The sequence below is a fragment of the Pecten maximus genome, chromosome 11 (genome assembly GCF_902652985.1).
Source record: "Pecten maximus chromosome 11, xPecMax1.1, whole genome shotgun sequence".
NCBI classification, from domain to species: domain Eukaryota; kingdom Metazoa; phylum Mollusca; class Bivalvia; order Pectinida; family Pectinidae; genus Pecten; species Pecten maximus.
Window position 1 is genome coordinate 38273581 of NC_047025.1, and position 26133 is coordinate 38299713.

Below are 26133 nucleotides of genomic sequence, written 5' to 3' on the forward strand. Positions count from 1 at the left end.
ATAAATTATTCGAATGAATATCAAAGTACTGAAATTGTTTTCTAATCCTCTCTTTCCTTCACTTAGAAATGACATATCAGAAACAACTTCAATCATAGATATACGCCTACATGTTTTCAAAACAATATAACAATATTGCGTAAAATACGAAATATTTATCAAAAATATAGTTTTTAGTATAAATGATAAATACAATTTTGTTATGATTATTGTTTGCAATAAAAAAGGTGAGTTTCTGTTAAGGGATTTTTTAAGATATATATATACCAAAACGTCTATCTTGAAACTCGGTTAACTTGAAGACTCAGATAACTCAAAGTTTTCCACGTTTCCGACGACTGCGTAAACGAGGTTTGTCTGTAACTAGGCTTATTGAGCCTGTGTTCTGTGCCGCACTCTCATTGTGCCTATATACACACACAGGTAAAATGAAAAAAATTACCAGATGTGGTCGTTGATTAGTAATTGCAATAACATTTAATTGTTTTTGATTATCAAATTTGTAAAATTGAATGTTCTCTGTCATTGGGGTATCTTGTTGTCTGATATGTCAGTAGTTTAGTAAATAGTCTAGTTGCCAGAAGTATGACATTAATTGAATGTAAAATTGAAAAAAAAAAAAAAATGAATGTGAAAATACAAACAAAATATGCACTGCCACATGATAAACAACAAAATTCTTGTGATGGAAAAAATACCCTATGGGATTCAAAATGATAACACTGTTACCAGTACTACAGTAACATTCCACTTGGCCCACACGACTGATTCATCAATGTAAACGGCCTTGTTCATCATTTATAACAGTTGCATATTTCCTTTAAATGATTATTGACTCAATCAAGCAATCAATATGCTAATCAAAATTCAACACGACATGTCATTCTGACCGGACTATACCGTAGGTAGTTAATGGGGTGTCATTCTGACCGGACTATACCGTAGGTAGTTAATGGGGTGTCATTCTGACCGGACTATACCGTAGGTAGTTAATGGGGTGTCATTCTGACCGGACTATACCGTAGGTAGTTAATGGGGTGTCATTCTGACCGGACTATACCTTAGGTAGTTAATGGGGTGTCATTCTGACCGGACTATACCTTCGGTAGTTAATGGGGTGTCATTCTGACCGGACTATACCTTAGGTAGTTAATGGGGTGTCATTCTGACCGGACTATACCCTAGGTAGTTAATGGGGTGTCATTCTGACCGGACTATACCCTAGGTAGTTAATGGGGTGTCATTCTGACCGGACTATACCCTAGGTAGTTAATGGGGTGTCATTCTGACCGGACTATACCGTAGGTAGTTAATGGGGTGTCATTCTGACCGGACTATACCGTAGGTAGTTAATGGGGTGTCATTCTGACCGGACTATACCTTAGGTAGTTAATGGGGTGTCATTCTGACCGGACTATACCCTAGGTAGTTAATGGGGTGTCATTCTGACCGGACTATACCCTAGGTAGTTAATGGGGTGTCATTCTGACCGGACTATACCTTAGGTAGTTAATGGGGTTGTGATTCATATTTTTTTTTCATATTTATAAGTGTGTTATGCATCTTTTTTTATTATCTTTAATGCAGGCATACTGTGTTGTAGTGTGTCAGCATTAGATTCAGGATACATTTGTACATAGAAATTAATCTTATTTACTTTCTTCTTGTTTTACTTGCATAACAAACTAAAACTCATTCCTGTAAAATATTTGAAGTCAACTTAAAATAATATTGTATGCTGAATTATTTTAAATTAATCATAATTTGAAGTGTCAGTAAAAAATTACTAAAGAAAATTGATAATCAAGCAAAGTTGAGTAAATCTACATTAAGATTGTTTGATCGTTGCTGTGATCTATGGGTTTAGAGTGGCGACCTTTGATCGTTGCTGTGATCTAGGGGTTTAGAGTGGCGACTTAAGGCCACGTAAAATATTTGCTGAATATGCTTAGATGATGACTTCACATGTTGATAAGATTTATATGATTTATCAGGAAATCTAATGTATAAAAGTTAAATTTGTTAAATTTTTTGTCTTCTTCATTTTCACTAACTTTTAAAATGATTATTTAATCAATTGTATATGTTCAATTACTTCTACTATAAAGTCAGTTGCAGTGGTTGATCCAGACCAGGGAGGGGGGAAAGGGGTGGGTGGGGGGTTGTTATGTTCCAACTGTGTCTGGGTGAGTGTGGTTGGGGTTGGTTGAGTAAGGTTTTCAGTTAAGAAAACGTTATAAAAAAACACACATATTTTGAGGATGTGGGAGGAATAGTGATGGGGGTACCTATTGGGTATTACCAGACAGGGGTGTCAGGGGTGTCAGGGGGTACCTATTGGATATTACCAGACAGGGGTGTCAGGGGGTACCTATTGGATATTACCAGACAGGGGTGTCAGGGGGTACCTATTGGATATTACCAGACAGGGGTGTCAGGGGGTACCTATTGGATATTACCAGACAGGGGTGTCAGGGGTGTCAGGGGGTACCTATTGGATATTACCAGACAGGGGTGTCAGGGGGTACCTATTGGATATTACCAGACAGGGGTGTCAGGGGGTAGCTATTGGATATTACCAGACAGGGGTGTCAGGGGTGTCAGGGGGTACCTATTGGATATTACCAGACAGGGGTGTCAGGGGGTACCTATTGGATATTACCAGACAGGGGTGTCAGGGGGTACCTATTGGATATTACCAGACAGAGGTGTCAGGGGGTACCTATTGGATATTACCAGACAGGGGTGTCAGGGGGTACCTATTGGATATTACCAGACAGGGGTGTCAGGGGGTACCTATTGGATATTACTAGACAGGGGTGTCAGGGGGTACCTATTGGATATTACCAGACAGAGGGTGTCAGGGGGTACCTATTGGATATTACCAGACAGGGGTGTCAGGGGGTACCTATTGGATATTACCAGACAGGGGTGTCAGGGGGTACCTATTGGATATTACTAGACAGGGGTGTCAGGGGGTACCTATTGGATATTACCAGACAGGGGTGTCAGGGGGTACCTATTGGATATTACCAGACAGAGGTGTCAGGGGGGTACCTATTGGATATTACCAGACAGAGGGTGTCAGGGGGTACCTATTGGATATTACCAGACAGGGGTGTCAGGGGGTACCTATTGGATATTACCAGACAGAGGTGTCAGGGGGTACCTATTGGATATTACCAGACAGAGGTGTCAGGGGGTACCTATTGGATATTACCAGACAGGGGTGTCAGGGGGTACCTATTGGATATTACTAGACAGGGGTGTCAGGGGGTACCTATTGGATATTACCAGACAGGGGTGTCAGGGGGTACCTATTGGATATTACCAGACAGGGGTGTCAGGGGGTACCTATTGGATATTACCAGACAGGGGTGTCAGGGGGTACCTATTGGATATTACCAGACAGGGGTGTCAGGGGGTACCTATTGGATATTACCAGACAGGGGTGTCAGGGGGTACCTATTGGATATTACCAGACAGGGGTGTCAGGGGGTACCTATTGGATATTACCAGACAGGGGTGACAGGGGGTACCTATTGGATATTACCAGACAGGGGTGTCAGGGGGTACCTATTGGATATTACCAGACAGGGGTGTCAGGGGGTACCTATTGGATATTACCAGACAGGGGTGTCAGGGGGTACCTATTGGATATTACCAGACAGGGGTGTCAGGGGGTACCTATTGGATATTACCAGACAGAGGTGTCAGGGGGGTACCTATTGGATATTACCAGACAGGGGTGTCAGGGGGTACCTATTGGATATTAACCAGACAGGGGTGTCAGGGGGTACCTATTGGATATTACCAGACAGGGGTGTCAGGGGGTACCTATTGGATATTACCAGACAGGGGTGTCAGGGGGTAGGGGGTACCTATTGGATATTACCAGACAGGGGTGTCAGGGGGTACCTATTGGATATTACCAGACAGGGGTGTCAGGGGGTATCTATTGGATATTACCAGACAGGGGTGTCAGGGGGTACCTATTGGATATTACCAGACAGAGGTGTCAGGGGGTACCTATTGGATATTACCAGACAGGGGTGTCAGGGGGTACCTATTGGATATTACCAGACAGGGGTGTCAGGGGGTATCTATTGGATATTACCAGACAGGGGTGTCAGGGGGTATCTATTGGATATTACCAGACAGGGGTGTCAGGGGGGTACCTATTGGATATTACCAGACAGGGGTGTCAGGGGGTACCTATTGGATATTACCAGACAGAGGTGTCAGGGGGTACCTATTGGATATTACCAGACAGAGGTGTCAGGGGTGACAGGGGTGTCAGGGGGTACCTATTGGATATTACCAGACAGGGGTGTCAGGGGGTACCTATTGGATATTACCAGACAGGGGTGTCAGGGGGTACCTATTGGATATTACCAGACAGAGGTGTCAGGGGTGACAGGGGTGTCAGGGGGTACCTATTGGATATTACCAGACAGAGGTGTCAGGGGTGACAGGGGTGTCAGGGGGTACCTATTGGATATTACCAGACAGGGGTGTCAGGGGGTAACCTATTGGATATTACCAGACAGGGGTGTCAGGGGGTACCTATTGGATATTACCAGACAGGGGTGTCAGGGGGGTACCTATTGGATATTACCAGACAGGGGTGTCAGGGGGTACCTATTGGATATTACCAGACAGAGGTGTCAGGGGTGACAGGGGTGTCAGGGGGTACCTATTGGATATTACCAGACAGGGGTGTCAGGGGGTACCTATTGGATATTACCAGACAGGGGTGTCAGGGGGTACCTATTGGATATTACCAGACAGGGTGTCAGGGGGTACCTATTGGATATTACCAGACAGGGGTGTCAGGGGGTACCTATTGGATATTACCAGACAAAGGTGACAGGGGGTACCTATTGGATATTACCAGACAGGGGTGTCAGGGGGTACCTATTGGATATTACCAGACAGGGGTGTCAGGGGGTACCTATTGGATATTACCAGACAGGGGTGTCAGGGGTGTCAGGGGTGTCAGGGGGTACCTATTGGATATTACCAGACAGGGGTGTCAGGGGGTACCTATTGGATATTACCAGACAGAGGTGTCAGGGGGTACCTATTGGATATTACCAGACAGAGGGTGTCAGGGGTACTATTGGATATTACCAGACAGGGGTGTCAGGGGGATACCTAATTGGATATTACCAGACAGGGGTGTCAGGGGGGTACCTATTGGATATGACCAGACAGAGGTGTCAGGGGGTACCTATTGGATATTACCAGACGGTGGGTGTCAGGGGGGTACCTATTGGATATTACCAGACAGGGGGTGTCAGGGGGTGTACTATTGGATGATTACCAGACAGGGGGTGTCAGGGGGTACCTATTGGATATTACCAGACAGGGGTGTCAGGGGGTACCTCTTGGATATTAACTCAGACAGGGGTGTCAGGGGGTACCTATTGGAGTAAATTACCAAGCAGGGGGTGTCAGGGGTACCTATTGGATATTACCAGACAAGGTGTCAGGGGGTACCTATTGGATAGTACCCAGAGGAGGGTGTCGGGTGTCAAGGGGGTACCTATTGGATATTACCAAGCAGAAGGGTGTCTAGGGGTACCTATTGTGATTATTACCAGACAGGGGTGTCAGGGGGGTACCTATTGGATATTACCAGACAGGGGTGTCAGGGGGGTACCTATGGATATTACCAGACAGGGGTGTCAGGGGGGTACCTATTGGATATTACCAGACAGGGGTGTCAGGGGGTACCTATTGGATATTACCAGACAGGGGTGTCAGGGGGGTACCTATTGGATATTACCAGACAGGGGTGTCAGGGGGTACCTATTGGATATTACCAGACAGGGGTGTCAGGGGGTACCTATTGGATATTACCAGACAGGGGTGTCAGGGGTACCTATTGGATATTACCAGACAGGGGTGTCAGGGGGTACCTATTGGATATTACCAGACAGGGGTGTCAGGGGGTACCTATTGGATATTACCAGACAGGGGTGTCAGGGGGTACCTATTGGATATTACCAGACAGGGGTGTCAGGGGGGTACCTATTGGATATTACCAGACAGGGGTGTCAGGGGGGTACCTATTGGATATTACCAGACAGGGGGTGTCAGGGGGTACCTATTGGATATTACCAGACAGGGTGTCAGGGGTACCTATTGGATATTACCAGACAGAGGGTGTCAGGGGGTACCTATTGGATATTACCAGACAGGGGTGGTCAGGGGGGTACCTATTGGATATTACCAGACAGGGGTGTCAGGGGGGTACCTATTGGATATTACCAGACAGAGGTGTCAGGGGGTACCTATTGGATATTACCAGACAGGGGTGTCAGGGGGGTACCTATTGGATATTACCAGACAGAGGTGTCAGGGGGTACCTATTGGATATTACCAGACAGGGGTGTCAGGGGGTACCTATTGGATATTACCAGACAGGGGGGTCAGGGGGTACCTCTTGGATATTACCAGACAGGGGTGTTCAGGGGGGTACCTATTGGATATTACCAGACAGAGGGTGTCAGGGGGGTACCTATTGGATATTACCAGACAGAGGTGTCAGGGGGTACCTATTGGATATTACCAGACAGAGGGTGTCAGGGGGTACCTATTGGATATTACCAGACAGGGGTGTCAGGGGGGTACCTATTGGATATTACCAGACAGGGGTGTCAGGGGGGTACCTATTGGATATTACCAGACAGGGGTGTCAGGGGGTACCTATTGGATATTACCAGACAGGGGTGTCAGGGGGTACCTATTGGATATTACCAGACAGGGGTGTCAGGGGGTACCTATTGGATATTACCAGACAGGGGTGTCAGGGGGGTACCTATTGGATATTACCAGACAGGGGTGTCAGGGGGTACCTATTGGATATTACCAGACAGGGGTGTCAGGGGGTACCTATTGGATATTACCAGACAGGGTGGCAGGGGGTACCTATTGGATATTACCAGACAGGGGTGTCAGGGGGGTACCTATTGGATATTACCAGACAGGGGTGTCAGGGGGTACCTATTGGATATTACCAGACAGGGGTGTCAGGGGGTACCTATTGGATATTACCAGACAGGGGTGTCAGGGGGTACCTATTGGATATTACCAGACAGGGGTGTCAGGGGGTACCTATTGGATATTACCAGACAGGGGTGTCAGGGGGTACCTATTGGATATTACCAGACAGGGGTGTCAGGGGGTACCTATTGGATATTACCAGACAGGGGTGTCAGGGGGTACCTATTGGATATTACCAGACAGGGGTGTCAGGGGGTACCTATTGGATATTACCAGACAGGGGTGTCAGGGGGTACCTATTGGATATTACCAGACAGGGGGTGTCAGGGGGTACCTATTGGATATTACCAGACAGGGGTGTCAGGGGGGTACCTATTGGATATTACCAGACAGGGGTGTCAGGGGGTACCTATTGGATATTACCAGACAGGGGTGTCAGGGGGTACCTATTGGATATTACCAGACAGGGGTGTCAGGGGGTACCTATTGGATATTACCAGACAGGGGTGTCAGGGGGTACCTATTGGATATTACCAGACAGGGGTGTCAGGGGGTACCTATTGGATATTACCAGACAGGGGTGTCAGGGGGTACCTATTGGATATTACCAGACAGGGGTGTCAGGGGGTACCTATTGGATATTACCAGACAGGGGTGTCAGGGGGGTACCTATTGGATATTACCAGACAGGGGTGTCAGGGGGGTACCTATTGGATATTACCAGACAGAGGGGTCAGGGGGGTACCTATTGGATATTACCAGACAGGGGTGTCAGGGGGTACCTATTGGATATTACCAGACAGGGGTGTCAGGGGGTACCTATTGGATATTACCAGACAGAGGGTGTCCAGGGGGTACCTATTGGATATTACCAGACAGGGGTGTCAGGGGGTACCTATTGGATATTACCAGACAGAGGTGTCAGGGGTGGGTACCTATTGGATATTACCAGACAGGGGTGTCGGGGTACCTATTGGATATTACCAGACAGGGGGTGTCAGGGGGTACCTATTGGATATTACCAGACAGGGGTGTCAGGGGGTACCTATTGGATATTACCAGACAGGGGTGTCAGGGAGTACCTATTGGATATTACCAGACAGAGGTGTCAGGGGGTACCTATTGGATATTACCAGACAGGGGTGTCAGGGAGTACCTATTGGATATTACCAGACAGGGTGTTCGGGGGTACCTATTGGATATTACCAGACAGAGGTGTCAGGGGGGTACCTATTGGATATTACCAGACAGAGGTGTCAGGGGGGGTACCTATTGGATATTACCAGACAGGGGTGTCAGGGGGGTACCTATTGGATATTACCAGACAGGGGTGTCAGGGAGTACCTATTGGATATTACCAGACAAAGGTGTCAGGGGGTACCTATTGGATATTACCAGACAGAGGTGTCTGACTTGGAATCCCTTCTGGATCTGCCACTGTGTCTCCCACGGTACACTAACTAACTTGGTCAGACCCAAGGTATGTAGATTATTTGATTAACGTGCCACATTATCCCATAACCTATAACGATGGTTCTATATAGATCAGCCTTTGTTATACATTACATGTTGTTAGAACCTGTGTAGATATTTATTTCAGGTTTAGTCAACAAAACTTTACAGGATTCTGCTGTTGTACCTATTTGCATGATGTATATGTGTGCTGTCCAGACTTTTATACAGTATATATGCATGTATCATTATATATAAATATATATATACCCATTTCCATATTTCATCCCTGGCACTTGAGTTTGATTGATGTACATACCAAAACAAGACTTTTTTTTTCATTCTATTGTGTCATTGTTTGAGAACATTTTATATATAGACATGTGTTTCCATAACTGGAACATTCCAGTTTGATTTGTGTTGTTTGTTATGTCATCAGTCTTTTAAACATTTGTGAGTATGGCAGTCCGGATAACCTGTGGTTAATACGGGAAAACATCAGGTCGAAAATCGTTTAGTCTCACCTTATCCAGTGTTTAGGTTCAGAAAACACTGCCTTGTGCAAGGTAGCCTGCCATACTTAGATACCTGGTATTTTATAGAAATATAAAATAAAGGTGGAAGAAAAAAAAAGACTTTCTATATAACAATAAATATAGAATAATACCAAATATAAGATTTTGTCGAAGATTTGTACTCTATATGTACAATTACCACTCGATTTAAAACCTCCCTAAATGGATCTACAATAAAAAGGTCACCATTTATCTCTGGATCTCTCTGTCTTTTATTTATACTTGGCCTATCATTTGGCTGATATTGACTAAAATTACAATGGTCATTATGTGTTAAAGTTCTTTGTCATAATTTGATCTTCAATATTGATATAACAAAGAGTACGAAAAAGTTTCCATATAAAGGTGGATAAAAGCCTGACATTGGAGATATCATTTAGAATTGCCAAATATGAGTTTTGTTGATGTGCTCGGTGTTTGGTTTGTACATCCTGTACAGTGTTGAATATCCATAGAGTGTGTCCTGTACCGAGGGTGAGAGAATCAGTGTGTGCTTGCTTTGTAATTAGATGGGGAAGCTATTTTCCCCCTTTAAAAGTTGTATTGTATGTATTTTTCTTGCATACAGGTTACCGCTTGCCTCTGAGTTTGGAGTAAGGATGACCCCATCATTGAGCGGGTGCAGTAAGTAGGCAGCAAACTCTGAGCTGTAGTCACCAGCAGCCGTCGGAAAGGGGTCGATCATGTCATCTGAAATACCATAAAGCAAGCTTAGTTGTAGAACTGATTCAGGGAAGGGCCTAGAGCTATTTGTAGGATGTACACAGCTTGACAGTCAAAAAACCTGTGTTTAACATAACCTCCTGAATGACATATAAAGACCGTGAGTCACAGGGGATACTGCTTTGCATGCTTTTTTCTCTATCCGAGCTGCAATCCCAAGCCTACAAGTCCCTACCCACTACAGGGTATACCCAGACACCTGAATCAGTCTGGTCATCTATCATCATCACAATTAAATCATTTCCCTTTATTTCAGGGAAGGGGCTGTTCCAAAAATATCTGAGTGGAGAGACAAACTTGGCAATGTCAAATAAATGTTAATTGTTAATTGATACTTGTTACAAAAGAAAAAACAAAATTGAGTCCTTCTCATGTCCCTGGTCCTGTCTTCTCTATGTAGGGTCAAAGTTCAAACTTGCTGCTCTGAATTGTCCAGAATGATGGTAGCATGACTAGTAAGTATGCATGCAAGGGAGACAACTGGAACCAGAGTTCATGAATTATGTTCTCTTGTTCCAGACATGATCATAAAAGATGTGGGCTGCAAATTGTTCAGTGTGCCTAGACTGATTACTGTAAGCACGAAATGATAGATTAAAGAGTAGTGTTACCTATTGATTATTCTGGTTTACCTATTGATTATTCCTGTTTAGTTATATCCACCTTTTGAATTTTTCCCCCACCAAACACAATAATGTATCTAAAAATATTTTTGGAAATATTACTTTTTGTTAAAGTATACTTGCATGTATATGATCTGACTAAGATTAATTTTGAATTTTTCAATATTACTTTTAAACTTGTAACTGTAATATATAATAATACAAATTGTAAACCAGTCTTCAACTATTTTAGTGATAATGTAAGCTTCAATGTTTGTCCTAAGTCATACCCTTGGTACTGGAGTCAGTTAATAGATGGATTCATGGTGGACAGAATACCAGACTAAAGTAATGAGACTGCAGTGAATCCCTGAACAATTTGCAGTTCACATTTAATAACCCATCTATAACTTATTTTTGAGATATATAACATTTAAGTTGTCACCATGAAGAACCTATACCGCTTACAGTCCTTTATTAGACTTGAAATTTGGATATAATTCTGCAGCCTGCCACATGGATCCCGATCTAGCCTAATCCAGCTATCATCTGTGGCAGACTTCAGGACACAACCAAAGTTTCTTTCTATTGGAGCCTGCTACACTGATCTGGTCTATTCTAGCTGTCTGTCTGTGGCAGACACCACTTAGTCCTGGAGTATTGGTGCCTCCCCAGGGACTCTGATCTGGTCCATTCTAGCTGTGTGTCTGTGGCAGACACCACTAAGTCCTGGAGTATTGGTGCCTCCCCAGGGACTCTGATCTGGTCCATTCTAGCTGTGTGTCTGTGGCAGACACCACTAAGTCCTGGAGTATTGGTGCCTCCACTCGACTGATCTGGTCCATTCTAGCTGTGTGTCTGTGGCAGACACCACTAAGTCCTGGAGTATTGGTGCCTCCACTCGACTGATCTGGTCCATTCTAGCTGTGTGTCTGTGGCAGACACCACTAAGTCCTGGAGTATTGGTGCCTCCCCAGGGACTCTGATCTGGTCCATTCTAGCTGTGTGTCTGTGGCAGACACCACTAAGTCCTGGAGTATTGGTGCCTCCACTCGACTGATCTGGTCCATTCTAGCTGTGTGTCTGTGGCAGACACCACTAAGTCCTGGAGTATTGGTGCCTCCACTCGACTCTGATCTGGTCCATTCTAGCTGTATGTCTGTGGCAGACACCACTAAGTCCTGGAGTATTGGTGCCTCCACTCGACTGATCTGGTCCATTCTAGCTGTGTGTCTGTGGCAGACACCACTAAGTCCTGGAGTATTGGTGCCTCCACTCGACTCTGATCTGGTCCATTCTAGCTGTGTGTCTGTGGCAGACACCACTAAATCCTGGAGTATTGGTGCCTCCACTCGACTCTGATCTGGTCCATTCTAGCTGTGTGTCTGTGGCAGACACCACTAAATCCTGGAGTATTGGTGCCTCCACTCGACTCTGATCTGGTCCATTCTAGCTGTGTGTCTGTGGCAGACACCACTAAGTCCTGGAGTATTGGTGCCTCCACTCGACTCTGATCTGGTCCATTCTAGCTGTGTGTCTGTGGCAGACACCACTAAGTCCTGGAGTATTGGTGCCTCCACTCGACTGATCTGGTCCATTCTAGCTGTCAGTCTGTAGCAGGCTCCAATACTTACTCATGTGTTACACGAGGCTACTCAAGGGGTGTGAGCGGTATATAGTCCCTTCATTTATATCTAGTACAATATTGTCCACACAGTTTTCCTGGAGCAAAGAAATGTTTTCAGTTGAACTGGTCATACTATCATTAGTCTGGATGAATAGGTTTATCAGAAGTGGATCTTTTATTTCCTACCTAAAGTTTTCATTTTAAACTTTAATGTTTTTAGTTGTACATGTATATATGATAAATGACAAAAGTTTGATATCCATTCTGATTTTTAGTTAGGAAAAGTAAATGAATACATGTATTTGTAGTGTAGCTATGGATTCTAGCGAATTGATGTTTGATAATAGTCAATATATATATGAATGTAGATTCAGGTAAATGATATTTATAAAATCAGTAGTGTATATGTATTGTAGAAGTTTGCCTCAGTTCTGCTTCCTTTGATAATAGTAACTATGTATCCACTTCTGATATCAACTTATAAGCAACAGTAAGTTGGACATTTCGTAAACAAAAGATGCAGGCTGCCATCTTGCCCTCCAGAATTATGTTGGAGAGACATGTGGCAAACCTGTCTAGCACATTGTCACCTCATGTGCCAGTTAGCCCTCCATGTATTGTAGGAGAGACAAATCTGGCATACTGAGAGACTCACCCCTGTCCCCAAAATAAAAACATCCCTCAATTTTGACCTTGACTTTCACAACATTTGGCATTAATAAACCATGGATGTCATATCGCCCTCCTTTTTTTATTGGAGAGACGATAATGACATCTCAAACTACAAAATTACTGTCTATATTTATCATTAAATCTATTTCACACATGCCAGTTGGCCCTCCTTTAAAAGAAGTTTCTGGAATAGTTACCATGGAGAACGGCCAGAAAGCAGGACGTATGGCAGAAGTACGAGGAACCAGTTGTTGTTTGGTTATTTATATATATATATACAGTTTTATTACAGCCAACTAAGGGCTATTCCGATAACTAACCCCGTCACGGAGAGACATACATGGCACGTTAACTTAGGCTAGATTAGTATGTTTTGGTCAAAACTTAAAAATGGATGTCATAATGCCCTCCTATACGTTGAGAGACATAATGTGACGTCTATAAAGAAAACAAAATTCTGACATTTTTTGGCATTAATAAAACAGATGTCATAATGCCCTCCTATACGTTGAGAGACATAATGTGACGTCTTTAAAATTCCAAATTTATTACCTTATTCAACATTTTTTGGCAAAACAAACAGAGATGTCATAATGCCCTCCTATACGTTGAGAGACATAATGTGACATCTTAGCAAAATTTCGTACTAAAAGTCGACGCTTGAATCCTGTAAAAATACTGCAGAAAATTGAAACGATAGGGTTATTGGCCATTCTGCTCCTCCAGATGAAGACAAAAGTCCCAGTTATGGAGAGACATGTATGGCTTCGCGGTAGATAGTGCCATATTGCCCTCCAGATTGTGGATTAATTGTGGAACTGCCCTTCCTTGTAAGATAAGGTCAAATCACCCTCATACATGACAGTCTGTCACACAATAATCACCACTACACGGAAATCATTTTAGCACCAATATCCAGTATTCTTCACTGACATATTCTTAATTCCACTCAATATCTTATTTCAAAAACATATTTTATACACCAAACCAGTGGAAATCTGAACTTCTGTCATAACTTTGTAATATTTTTTTTTTTACTAATTTGGGTGCAAGAAAACTATATTTCAACTCATTGTTTAATTGCTACATTTTTTACACAATAGAATAGTCTTTTAATGTTCACTCTATATGTAATAAAATTAAAGATGAAATTTAATAGGGTAAGTAATGGTACCTCATGGTAGGTATGTTTAATTATCTAATTCTAGCGAATTTCTCATGTCATGTAAATATAATAGTTGTTAAATTAACTCCTACAATGTATGTTGTTAGATATCCCAGTATCTCTCGTGTCTAACTTCTCAGGCCACAGTCATATTCTATACTAATCATTGTGAACAAAAATATAAAGCTATCTTGCTGTACTCTTCCTGTTCACATCTGCACTTAATAATCATCTACCAGGAGTAAAGGTATAGGATAACATTTCACTGATGCATTTATCATTCTCAAAGAATTAATTTGAAAAATCTAAAACAGCACCACAAATATCTTTTAATCATGAAACGATAAATATTTCAAAATTTGATAGAAAATTCCTGCCTGATCTGGTACAGTCATATACAATTGTCTCAACATAGCCTACAATGGATGTCTTTTCAGGTGCTTTATCCTATGCAGAATTAGGAACTATGATAACCCGGTCAGGAGCTGAGTACGCCTACCTCAAGGAGGCATTTGAGCCAATGCATGCAACATTGGGGTCGATTCCTGCCTTCATGTACGCATGGACGTCGGTACTGATCCTGAAACCAGCCTTGTTTGGTGTTGTGGCCATGAGCTTTGCCCTATACAGTACAGAGCCTTTCTATCCATGTGGTCCACCAGATATTGTCATAAAGCTGGTGTCAGTTGTCTGTCTGTGTGAGTATGTCAGTCATCAATGGCAGGATGTAATTATTTTTTTATATCTTAAAGAGTAAAGAAATTGTTAAGTGCTGTTATCAATACTAAAAAAGTTGTTGAGATATTGCCCAAAAGGCACTTAGCTTTTGAGAGTCATATTTCATATTTTAAAGTAGAAACACTGTCAGCCAAACTGGTGCCCAGATCTACTAACATATGAGTACGAGAACCTTCATCCTCCTGATTTGAGTTGTTGAGTTAGGTCTATTAGTAGTGGTCTGGTCGCCATCTTGCCGCACTGAAGGCTGCTAGAAGGCCTTAGCGTCTCTCAATTTTTTTTACTAAACTAAGATGAATTTCATTATCCTGAAATGGATGTTCAACACAGACAATTTCTCCCACAAACGAGCGATGGTCCAATTCTCCAGACTATAAGGATCGTAGAGGACAGGTCTTATTTTACTGTAGGCCCTATATCTGATAAATATCACAAGTAACAGTGTTAAGTTCACTACAGTACCTATACAGCGAATCATTACAAAGTATTCCATTCGCTGTTAAAGTGATGTGCCTACTTCCTTATGTCTAAAGTTGTTTGGAGGCATTTTACGTCAAGTTCAATAGTTTCTAATGACCAATGGTGTCTCAAATGCCGACCAGCAGCATCTTGTCGAGTGTAGCTGGACTTCACAAAGTTGAACAAAGGCTTTCCTCATATACGATACTCCACGTTAGTCGTAAAATATTGGTAAAAACAAATGATCATGATTATCTGCCTGAATCAATGAGAGAATGTGGTGCTGACAATACTCATACCTCTCGAGGGGATAATGCTAATTGGTCAATCTCTACCCTTCTCACATATAAACTTGGTGATCCCAATACAAAAATTTGCATACACATATCAACAAACTTACATAAAGACATCAAGCTATAATATTAGATGTACTGACATAAGTAAGAGACATACCAGAGCACATTACTCTTGTTAGCAAACTAGATACGATATATGTGAACATGTATACAAAAACACATGTCTAGTCTAAACAATTATTCATCCTTAAAATAACATACCTGGAGGTATGTATAAAAATCAACTAAAAACCATGTATGGTGACAGTACCCATAGTTGTATACAAATTGTTATTCGACATAAAACATGTAAAATTATCATGAAAAGACTTGAGGATTTTGTTTTATAGAAGTGTTTCTTTCTTCCAGTTGTGGTTTCATTCATCAACTGCTACAGTGTGAGTCTGGCCACCAAAGTACAGAACATCTTTACAGTAACCAAGCTTGTGGCTGTTGCTGTCATCACTGTAGGTGGACTGGTCATGATGAGTAGAGGTAGGTCAATTCTTCTGATCTGTAAGAATTATATACCTACTGATGTCAACATTCTGGGTAAAGGTAGACTGATCTGTAGAAATATATACCTACTGATGTTGACATTATAGGTAAAGGTAGGCCGATCTGTAGAAATATATACCTACTGATGTTAACATTATAGGTAAAGGTAGGCCGATCTGTAGAAATATATACCTACTGATGTCGACATTATAGGTAAAGGTAGACTGATCTGTAGAAATATATACCTACTGATGTCAACATTATAGGTAAAGGTAGGCCGATCTGTAGAAATATATACCTACTGATGTCGACATTATGGGTAAAGGTAGACTGATCTGTAGAAATATATACCTACTGATGTCAACATCATGGGTAAAGGTAGACTGATCTGTAGAAATATATACCTACTGATGTCGACATTATGGGTAAAGGTAGACTGATCTGTAGAAATATATACCTACTGATGTCAACATCATGGGTAAAGGTAGACTGATCTGTAGAAATATATACCTACTGATGTCGACATTATGGGTAAAGGTAGACTGATCTGTAGAAATATATACCTACTGATGTCAACATTATAGGTAAAGGTAGACTGATCTGTAGAAATATATACCTACTGATGTCGACATTATGGGTAAAGGTAGACTGATCTGTAGAAATATATACCTACTGATGTCGACATTATGGGTAAAGGTAGGCTGATCTGTAGAAATATATACCTACTGATGTTGACATTATGGGTAAAGGTAGGCTGATCTGTAGAAATATATACCTACTGATGTCAACATTATAGGTAAAGGTAGACTGATCTGTAGAAATATATACCTACTGATGTCAACATTATAGGTAAAGGTAGACTGATCTGTAGAATATATACCTACTGATGTTGACATTACAGGTACTGTAGAAATATATACCTACTGATGTTGACATTATGGGTAAAGGTAGACTGATCTGTAGAAATATATACCTACTGATGTCGACATTATAGGTAAAGGTAGACTGATCTGTAGAATATATACCTACTGATGTTGACATTACAGGTACTGTAGAAATATATACCTACTGATGTTGACATTATGGGTAAAGGTAGACTGATCTGTAGAAATATATACCTACTGATGTCGACATTATGGGTAAAGGTAGACTGATCTGTAGAAATATATACCTACTGATGTTGACATTATAGGTAAAGGTAGGCCGATCTGTAGAAATATATACCTACTGATGTCGACATTATGGGTAAAGGTAGACTGATCTGTAGAAATATATACCTACTGATGTCAACATTATGGGTAAAGGTAGGCCGATCTGTAGAAATATATACCTACTGATGTCGACATTATGGGTAAAGGTAGACTGATCTGTAGAATATATACCTACTGATGTCGACATCATGGGTAAAGGTAGACTGATCTGTAGAAATATATACCTACTGATGTCGACATTATGGGTAAAGGTAGACTGATCTGTAGAATATATACCTACTGATGTCAACATCATGGGTAAAGGTAGGCCGATCTGTAGAAATATATACCTACTGATGTCGACATTATGGGTAAAGGTAGACTGATCTGTAGAAATATATACCTACTGATGTCAACATCATGGGTAAAGGTAGACTGATCTGTAGAAATATATACCTACTGATGTCGACATTATGGGTAAAGGTAGGCTGATCTGTAGAAATATATATACCTACTGATGTTGACATTATGGGTAAAGGTAGACTGATCTGTAGAATATATACCTACTGATGTCAACATCATGGGTAAAGGTAGACTGATCTGTAGAAATATATACCTACTGATGTTGACATTATGGGTAAAGGTAGGCTGATCTGTAGAAATATATACCTACTGATGTCGACATTATGGGTAAAGGTAGACTGATCTGTAGAAATATATACCTACTGATGTCGACATTATGGGTAAAGGTAGACTGATCTGTAGAAATATATACCTACTGATGTCAACATCATGGGTAAAGGTAGACTGATCTGTAGAAATATGTACCTACTGATGTTGACATTACAGGTACTGTAGAAATATATACCTACTGATGTTGACATTATAGGTAAAGGTAGGCTGATCTGTAGAAATATATACCTACTGATGTTGACATTACAGGTACTGTAGAAATATATACCTACTGATGTTGACATTATAGGTAAAGGTAGACTGATCTGTAGAAATATATACCTACTGATGTTGACATTATGGGTAAAGGTAGACTGATCTGTAGAAATATATACCTACTGATGTCGACATTATGGGTAAAGGTAGACTGATCTATAGAAATATATACCTACTGATGTTGACATTATGGGTAAAGGTAGGCTGATCTGTAGAATATATACCTACTGATGTTGACATTATGGGTAAAGGTAGGCTGATCTGTAGAAATATATACCTACTGATGTTGACATTATAGGTAAAGGTAGACTGATCTGTAGAAATATATACCTACTGATGTCGATATCATGGGTAAAGGTAGGCTGATCTGTAGAATATATACCTACTGATGTCGACATTACAGGTACTGTAGAAATATATACCTACTGATGTCGACATTATGGGTAAAGGTAGACTGATCTGTAGAATATATACCTACTGATGTCGACATTATTGGTAAAGGTAGACTGATCTGTAGAAATATATACCTACTGATGTTGACATTATGGGTAAAGGTAGGCCGATCTGTAGAAATATATACCTACTGATGTCGATATCATGGGTAAAGGTAGACTGATCTGTAGAATATATACCTACTGATGTCGACATTATAGGTACTGTAGAAATATATACCTACTGATGTCGACATTATGGGTAAAGGTAGACTGATCTGTAGAAATATATACCTACTGATGTCGATATCATGGGTAAAGGTAGGCTGATCTGTAGAATATATACCTACTGATGTCGACATTACAGGTACTGTAGAAATATATACCTACTGATGTCGACATCATGGGTAAAGGTAGACTGATCTGTAGAATATATACCTACTGATGTCGACATCATGGGTAAAGGTAGACTGATCTATAGAAATATATACCTACTGATGTCGACATTACAGGTACTGTAGAAATATATACCTACTGATGTTGACATTATGGGTAAAGGTAGACTGATCTGTAGAATATATACCTACTGATGTCGACATCATGGGTAAAGGTAGACTGATCTATAGAAATATATACCTACTGATGTCGACATTACAGGTACTGTAGAAATATATACCTACTGATGTTGACATTATGGGTAAAGGTAGGCCGATCTGTAGAAATATATACCTACTGATGTCGACATTATGGGTAAAGGTAGACTGATCTGTAGAAATATATACCTACTGATGTCGACATTATGGGTAAAGGTAGACTGATCTGTAGAAATATATACCTACTGATGTCGACATTATAGGTAAAGGTAGACTGATCTGTAGAATATATACCTACTGATGTTGACATTATAGGTAAAGGTAGGCCGATCTGTAGAAATATATACCTACTGATGTCAACATCATGGGTAAAGGTAGGCCGATCTGTAGAAATATATACCTACTGATGTCGACATTATGGGTAAAGGTAGGCCGATCTGTAGAAATATATACCTACTGATGTCGACATTATAGGTAAAGGTAGACTGATCTGTAGAAATATATACCTACTGATGTTGACATTATAGGTACTGTAGAAATATATACCTACTTATGTTGACATTATAGGTAAAGGTAGACTGATCTGTAGAAATATATACCTACTGATGTTGACATTATGGGTAAAGGTAGACTGATCTATAGAAATATATACCTACTGATGTTGACATTATGGGTAAAGGTAGACTGATCTGTAGAAATATATACCTACTGATGTTGACATCATGGGTAAAGGTAGACTGATCTGTAGAAATATATACCTACTGATGTTGACATTATAGGTACTGTAGAAATATATACCTACTTATGTTGACATTATAGGTAAAGGTAGACTGATCTGTAGAAATATATACCTACTGATGTCAACATCATGGGTAAAGGTAGACTGATCTGTAGAAATATATACCTACTGATGTCAACATTATAGGTAAAGGTAGACTGATCTGTAGAATATATACCTACTGATGTCGACATTATGGGTAAAGGTAGACTGATCTGTAGAAATATATACCTACTGATGTTGACATTATAGGTACTGTAGAAATATATACCTACTTATGTTGACATTATGGGTAAAGGTAGACTGATCTGTAGAAATATATACCTACTGATGTCAACATTATGGGTAAAGGTAGGCCGATCTGTAGAAATATATACCTACTGATGTTGACATTATAGGTAAAGGTAGGCCGATCTGTAGAAATATATACCTACTGATGTTGACATCATGGGTAAAGGTAGACTGATCAGTAGAAATATATACCTACTTATGTTGACATTATGGGTAAAGGTAGACTGATCTATAGAAATATATACCTACTGATGTTGACATTATGGGTAAAGGTAGACTGATCTGTAGAAATATATACCTACTGATGTCGACATTACAGGTACTGTAGAAATATATACCTACTTATGTTGACATTATGGGTAAAGGTAGGCCGATCTGTAGAAATATATACCTACTGATGTCAACATCATGGGTAAAGGTAGGCCGATCTGTAGAAATATATACCTACTGATGTTGACATTATAGGTAAAGGTAGACTGATCTGTAGAAATATATACCTACTGATGTCGACATTACAGGTACTGTAGAAATATATACCTACTGATGTCAACATTATAGGTAAAGGTAGGTTGATCTGTAGAAATATATACCTACTGATGTTGACATTATAGGTAAAGGTAGACTGATCTGTAGAAATATATACCTACTGATGTTGACATTATGGGAAAAGGTAGGTTGATCTGTAGAAATATATACCTACTGATGTTGACAATATGGGTAAAGGTAGGTTGATCTGTAGAAATATATACCTACTGATGTTGACATTATGGGTAAAGGTAGACTGATCTATAGAAATATATACCTACTGATGTCGACATTATGGGTAAAGGTAGACTGATCTGTAGAAATATATACCTACTGATGTTAACATTATGGGTAAAGGTAGGCCGATCTGTAGAAATATATACCTACTGATGTTGACAATATGGGTAAAGGTAGGTTGATCTGTAGAAATATATACCTACTGATGTCAACATCATGGGTAAAGGTAGGCCGATCTGTAGAAATATATACCTACTGATGTTGACATTATGGGTAAAGGTAGACTGATCTGTAGAAATATTTACCTACTGATGTCGACATTACAGGTACTGTAGAAATATATACCTACTGATGTTGACAATATGGGTAAAGGTAGGTTGATCTGTAGAAATATATACCTACTGATGTCGACATTATGGGTAAAGGTAGGCCGATCTATAGAAATATATACCTACTGATGTCGACATTATGGGTAAAGGTAGACTGATCTGTAGAAATATATACCTACTGATGTTGACATTACAGGTAAAGGTAGACTGATCTATAGAAATATATACCTACTGATGTTGACATTATGGGTAAAGGTAGGCCGATCTGTAGAAATATATACCTACTGATGTCGACATTATGGGTAAAGGTAGGTTGATCTGTAGAAATATATACCTACTGATGTTGACAATATGGGTAAAGGTAGGTTGATCTGTAGAAATATATACCTACTGATGTCGACATTATGGGTAAAGGTAGACTGATCTGTAGAAATATATACCTACTGATGTCGACATTATGGGTAAAGGTAGGTTGATCTGTAGAAATATATACCTACTGATGTTGACATTATGGGTAAAGGTAGACTGATCTGTAGAATATATACCTACTGATGTCAACATCATGGGTAAAGGTAGACTGATCTGTAGAAATATATACCTACTGATGTTGACATTATGGGTAAAGGTAGACTGATCTGTAGAAATATATACCTACTGATGTTGACATTATGGGTAAAGGTAGACTGATCTGTAGAAATATATACCTACTGATGTTGACATTATGGGTAAAGGTAGACTGATCTGTAGAAATATATACCTACTGATGTCGACATCATGGGTAAAGATTCCTATTGTTGTTGGCAATCCATTGTGACTGCTATTTTGTTACTGGATCATTGTTGTGTTGGCTACAGTTTTGATTGATTTTAGCTCAAATTAAAATCAGTGATATGTGATTGGTGATTCCAGCCTTGGTTCCAGTAGATGATACTCTACCCAACATTTTACACCTCATTTAAATTTTTCCAGGTGAAACTGAAGTCCTCCACACTGGGTTTGAAGGTACTGAAAATTCACTGTCAATGATAGCCTTAGCTTTCTATGATGGACTTTGGGCATATGATGGATGGTAAGATATCACTTTAATGATAAACATAGAATTCAGTAAATGCATATACTTTTGAAGTGAAGCTAATTCTGTCAGATGTATAAAATATACATTATTTCTATATTTTGGAATTAAGTCAATTCTTCTGTAGTGTATCTAATTATTTTTGTCTTAGATTTATAAGACATATATTATTAAATTATTTAATTGATCAATGTTACAAAATTCCTAACGGAACAGGTCCTTATTTCTATTGGACATTTTGTCATGTTCTTTTAACCTCTGTACAACATTAGAAACCTGATTCTGTCCACTGATCCACATAGTATCATGTCTGAGTGATATCTCATCAATTGTTATGTATCTAATACACACAACTTTCTCTTCAGGAACAATCTTAATTATGTGACAGAAGAAATCCAAGATCCACATAGGTAAGTTATGTATACATCATTTAGCTAGTCATTAGGGTGTTTTCTGGAGATCAGTTTACCATGCACATGTGCATCTTATTTTTTCCCAGATTGTTGTCATGTTTACCAAACCAGAGGTCTCTGATTGGTGTAAACCATTTTGACAATAAAATATGTAATATTTCCTTCAAGACTTGTATAAGTGAAATAAGTGAAAATGAGGGATGGCAACCTGCAAATTTCTGTTGCCGAGGTAGCTAGAACAGGAGTATCTGGTCTGTCAGAATTCTTAAAACTCCATAAATTGGCATGTGAAAGTTTTGTGTGACTGAGATCAAATAAGTATTCAGCTTATTAAACAATATCCGCCATCGATGAAGGCCTCAGATTAGTTGAGTGGTTTAGAGTTAACACATGCTTGGAAATTAATTGTCCTGGGGATGACAGTTCTAGTTGTCACTGTTTGACATGAGAATATATTATTTGATTGAACATTTATTGTGAAACAGGAACCTGCCCAGAGCCATCATGATTGCTATTCCTCTAGTGACCGTCTGCTATTTCTTCACCAATTTGTCTTACCTCACTGTCATGTCGACAAAGGAACTTCTGGCTTCTGCTGCTGTTGCCACGGTAATAACAATTTACACATCTTATTAGCTAGGAATTTAATGTTAAGTTTACAGCACATGCTCATTTCTGTTAAAAAGGACTTGTCTGTAAGGAAGCACTTTACTGTATATTTGATTTCTACATGAAACAGAATTTTATAAACGATATAATGTGAATTTTAATGTTGGTATGTTTTAAAGACTTGGGGAGAGCGGGTACTTGGAGGTTTTGCAATGCTCATACCAATCTCTGTGGCATTCTCTACATTTGGTGCTGCTAATGGTTCCTGCTTCACAGGAGGAAGGTAAGATTATCAACCATGTCTGTATAATAACATTATCAGTAAAATATGTGTTCTACAATTTATGTAATACGTATAATACATATGTATTATACAATATTTATAAATTTAAATTTTGCAAAACAGCTAAATATGAGAAACCATTTGTTGTATAGATATCCTGTCATACTTACCATTGGTGTTTTAGAGTGATGTTTGTGGCTGCCAGGGAAGGCCACCTACCCGAGGTGCTGTCCTACGTTCATGTCAAACAGTATACACCTCTCCCATCTCTTCTATTCTCGGTAAGCTTAGCAGTCCTACACAGAGACAGCAACTACATGTTGTACAGCAATGTTACAAAGATATTGGACCTTGTATTGTACAGTAAAGTTTTCCAATATCAACTAAGATCTTAGACCCCATGTTGTACTTCTTCTTGTTGAGTGTTTTTTGTTATGTACATATGTATATAAAAGATAATGTATTGGTCATGGCCCATTTTTCTTAGCGATTTTATTATATGATGCCAGTGGAAGTAAAACATATTTAACTATATGGTAACTGTTTATTCTTTCAGACTTTACTCGCAGCTATTCTTGTAACGTTGGGAGACATCTTCACCTTGATAGATTACTTTAGTTTTGCTGCCTGGTTTTTCTATGGAGCTACCATGTTATCACTGTTGGTCCTCAGGTACACATGTCCTGACCGTGAACGTCCGTACAAGGTAGGTATCTAGGGATTTAATGTCCGTACAAGGTAGGTATCTAGGGACTTAAATGTCCGTACAAGGTAGGTATCTAGGGATTTAAATGTCCGTACAAGGTAGGTATCTAGGGATTTAAATGTCCGTACAAGGTAGGTATCTAGGGATTTAAATGTCCGTACAAGGTAGGTATCTAGGGATTTAGTCCGTACAAGGTAGGTATCTAGGGATTTAAATGTCCGTACAAGGTAGGTATCTAGGGATTTAAATGTCCGTACAAGGTAGGTATCTAGGGACTTAAATGTCCGTACAAGGTAGGTATCTAGGGACTTAAATGTCCGTACAAGGTAGGTATCTAGGGACTTAAATGTCCGTACAAGGTAGGTATCTAGGGATTTAAATGTCCGTACAAGGTAGGTATCTAGGGATTTAAATGTCCGTACAAGGTAGGTATCTAGGGATTTAAAAGTCCGTACAAGGTAGATATCTAGGGATTTAAATGTCCGTACAAGGTAGGTATCTAGGGATTTAAATGTCCGTACAAGGTAGGTATCTAGGGATTTAAGTCCGTACAAGGTAGGTATCTAGGGATTTAAGTCTGTACAAGGTAGGTATCTAGGGATTTAAATGTACGTACAAGGTAGGTATCTAGGGATTTAAATGTCCGTACAAGGTAGGTATCTAGGGATTTAAGTCCGTACAAGGTAGGTATCTAGGGATTTAAGTCTGTACAAGGTAGATATCTAGGGATTTAAATGTACGTACAAGGTAGGTATCTAGGGATTTAAATGTACGTACAAGGTAGGTATCTAGGGATTTAAATGTACGTACAAGGTAGGTATCTAGGGATTTAAGTGTACGTACAAGGTAGGTATCTAGGGATTTAAATGTCCGTACAAGGTAGGTATCTAGGGATTTAAATGTACGTACAAGGTAGGTATCTAGGGATTTAAATGTCCGTACAAGGTAGGTATCTAGAGATTTAAGTCCATACAAGGTAGGTATCTAGGGATTTAAATGTCCGTACAAGGTAGGTATCTAGGGACTTAAATCTGTACAAGGTAGGTATCTAGGGATTTAAATGTATTATACAGGAACTATAGATTAGAGATCACCATTTATACATTATATACAGGTACTATAGCCTAGAGATCACCATTTATACATTACATACAGGTACTATAGCCTAGAGATCACCATTTATACATTACATACAGGTACTATAGCCTAGAGATCACCATTTATACATTACATACAGGTACTATAGCCTAAGATCACCATTTATACATTACATACAGGTACTATAGCCTAGATATCACCATTTATACATTACATACAGGTACTATAGCCTAGAGATCACCATTTATACATTATATACAGGTACTATAGCCTAGAGATCACCATTTATACATTATATACAGGTACTATAGCCTAGAGATCACCATTTATACATTACATACAGGTACTATAGCCTAGATATCACCATTTATACATTACATACAGGTACTATAGCCTAGATATCACCATTTATACATTACATACAGGTACTATAGCCTAGAGATCACCATTTATACATTATATACAGGTACTATAGCCTAGAGATCACCATTTATACATTACATACAGGTACTATAGCCTAGAGATCACCATTTATACATTACATACAGGTACTATAGCCTAGAGATCACCATTTATACATTATATACAGGTACTATAGCCTAGAGATCACCATTTATACATTATATACAGGTACTATAGCCTAGAGATCACCATTTATACATTATATACAGGTACTATAGCCTAGAGATCACCATTTATACATTACATACAGGTACTATAGCCTCGAGATCACCATTTATACATTACATACAGGTACTGTAGCCTAGAGATCA

General features: G+C 39.9%; 1 protein-coding gene across 5 annotated transcripts in view; it reads left to right on the forward strand.

Moving 5' to 3' along the window:
- The window catches only part of LOC117337066 (b(0,+)-type amino acid transporter 1-like), a 57505-nt gene that overhangs the window by 28440 nt on the left and 2932 nt on the right, over window positions 1-26133 (forward strand). For 3 of the 5 annotated variants that reach the window (XM_033897848.1, XM_033897849.1, XM_033897851.1), the window contains 8 exons: window positions 14265-14525; window positions 15729-15854; window positions 22149-22248; window positions 22617-22661; window positions 23150-23273; window positions 23453-23556; window positions 23741-23837; window positions 24113-24262. In XM_033897848.1, the coding sequence (XP_033753739.1) occupies window positions 14265-14525; window positions 15729-15854; window positions 22149-22248; window positions 22617-22661; window positions 23150-23273; window positions 23453-23556; window positions 23741-23837; window positions 24113-24262 (1007 nt within the window). Of the gene's footprint in view, window positions 1-8364; window positions 9663-14264; window positions 14526-15728; window positions 15855-22148; window positions 22249-22616; window positions 22662-23149; window positions 23274-23452; window positions 23557-23740; window positions 23838-24112; window positions 24263-26133 lie in introns of those variants that run through there. The other 2 variants (XM_033897853.1, XM_033897852.1) reach the window with 2 other exon arrangements.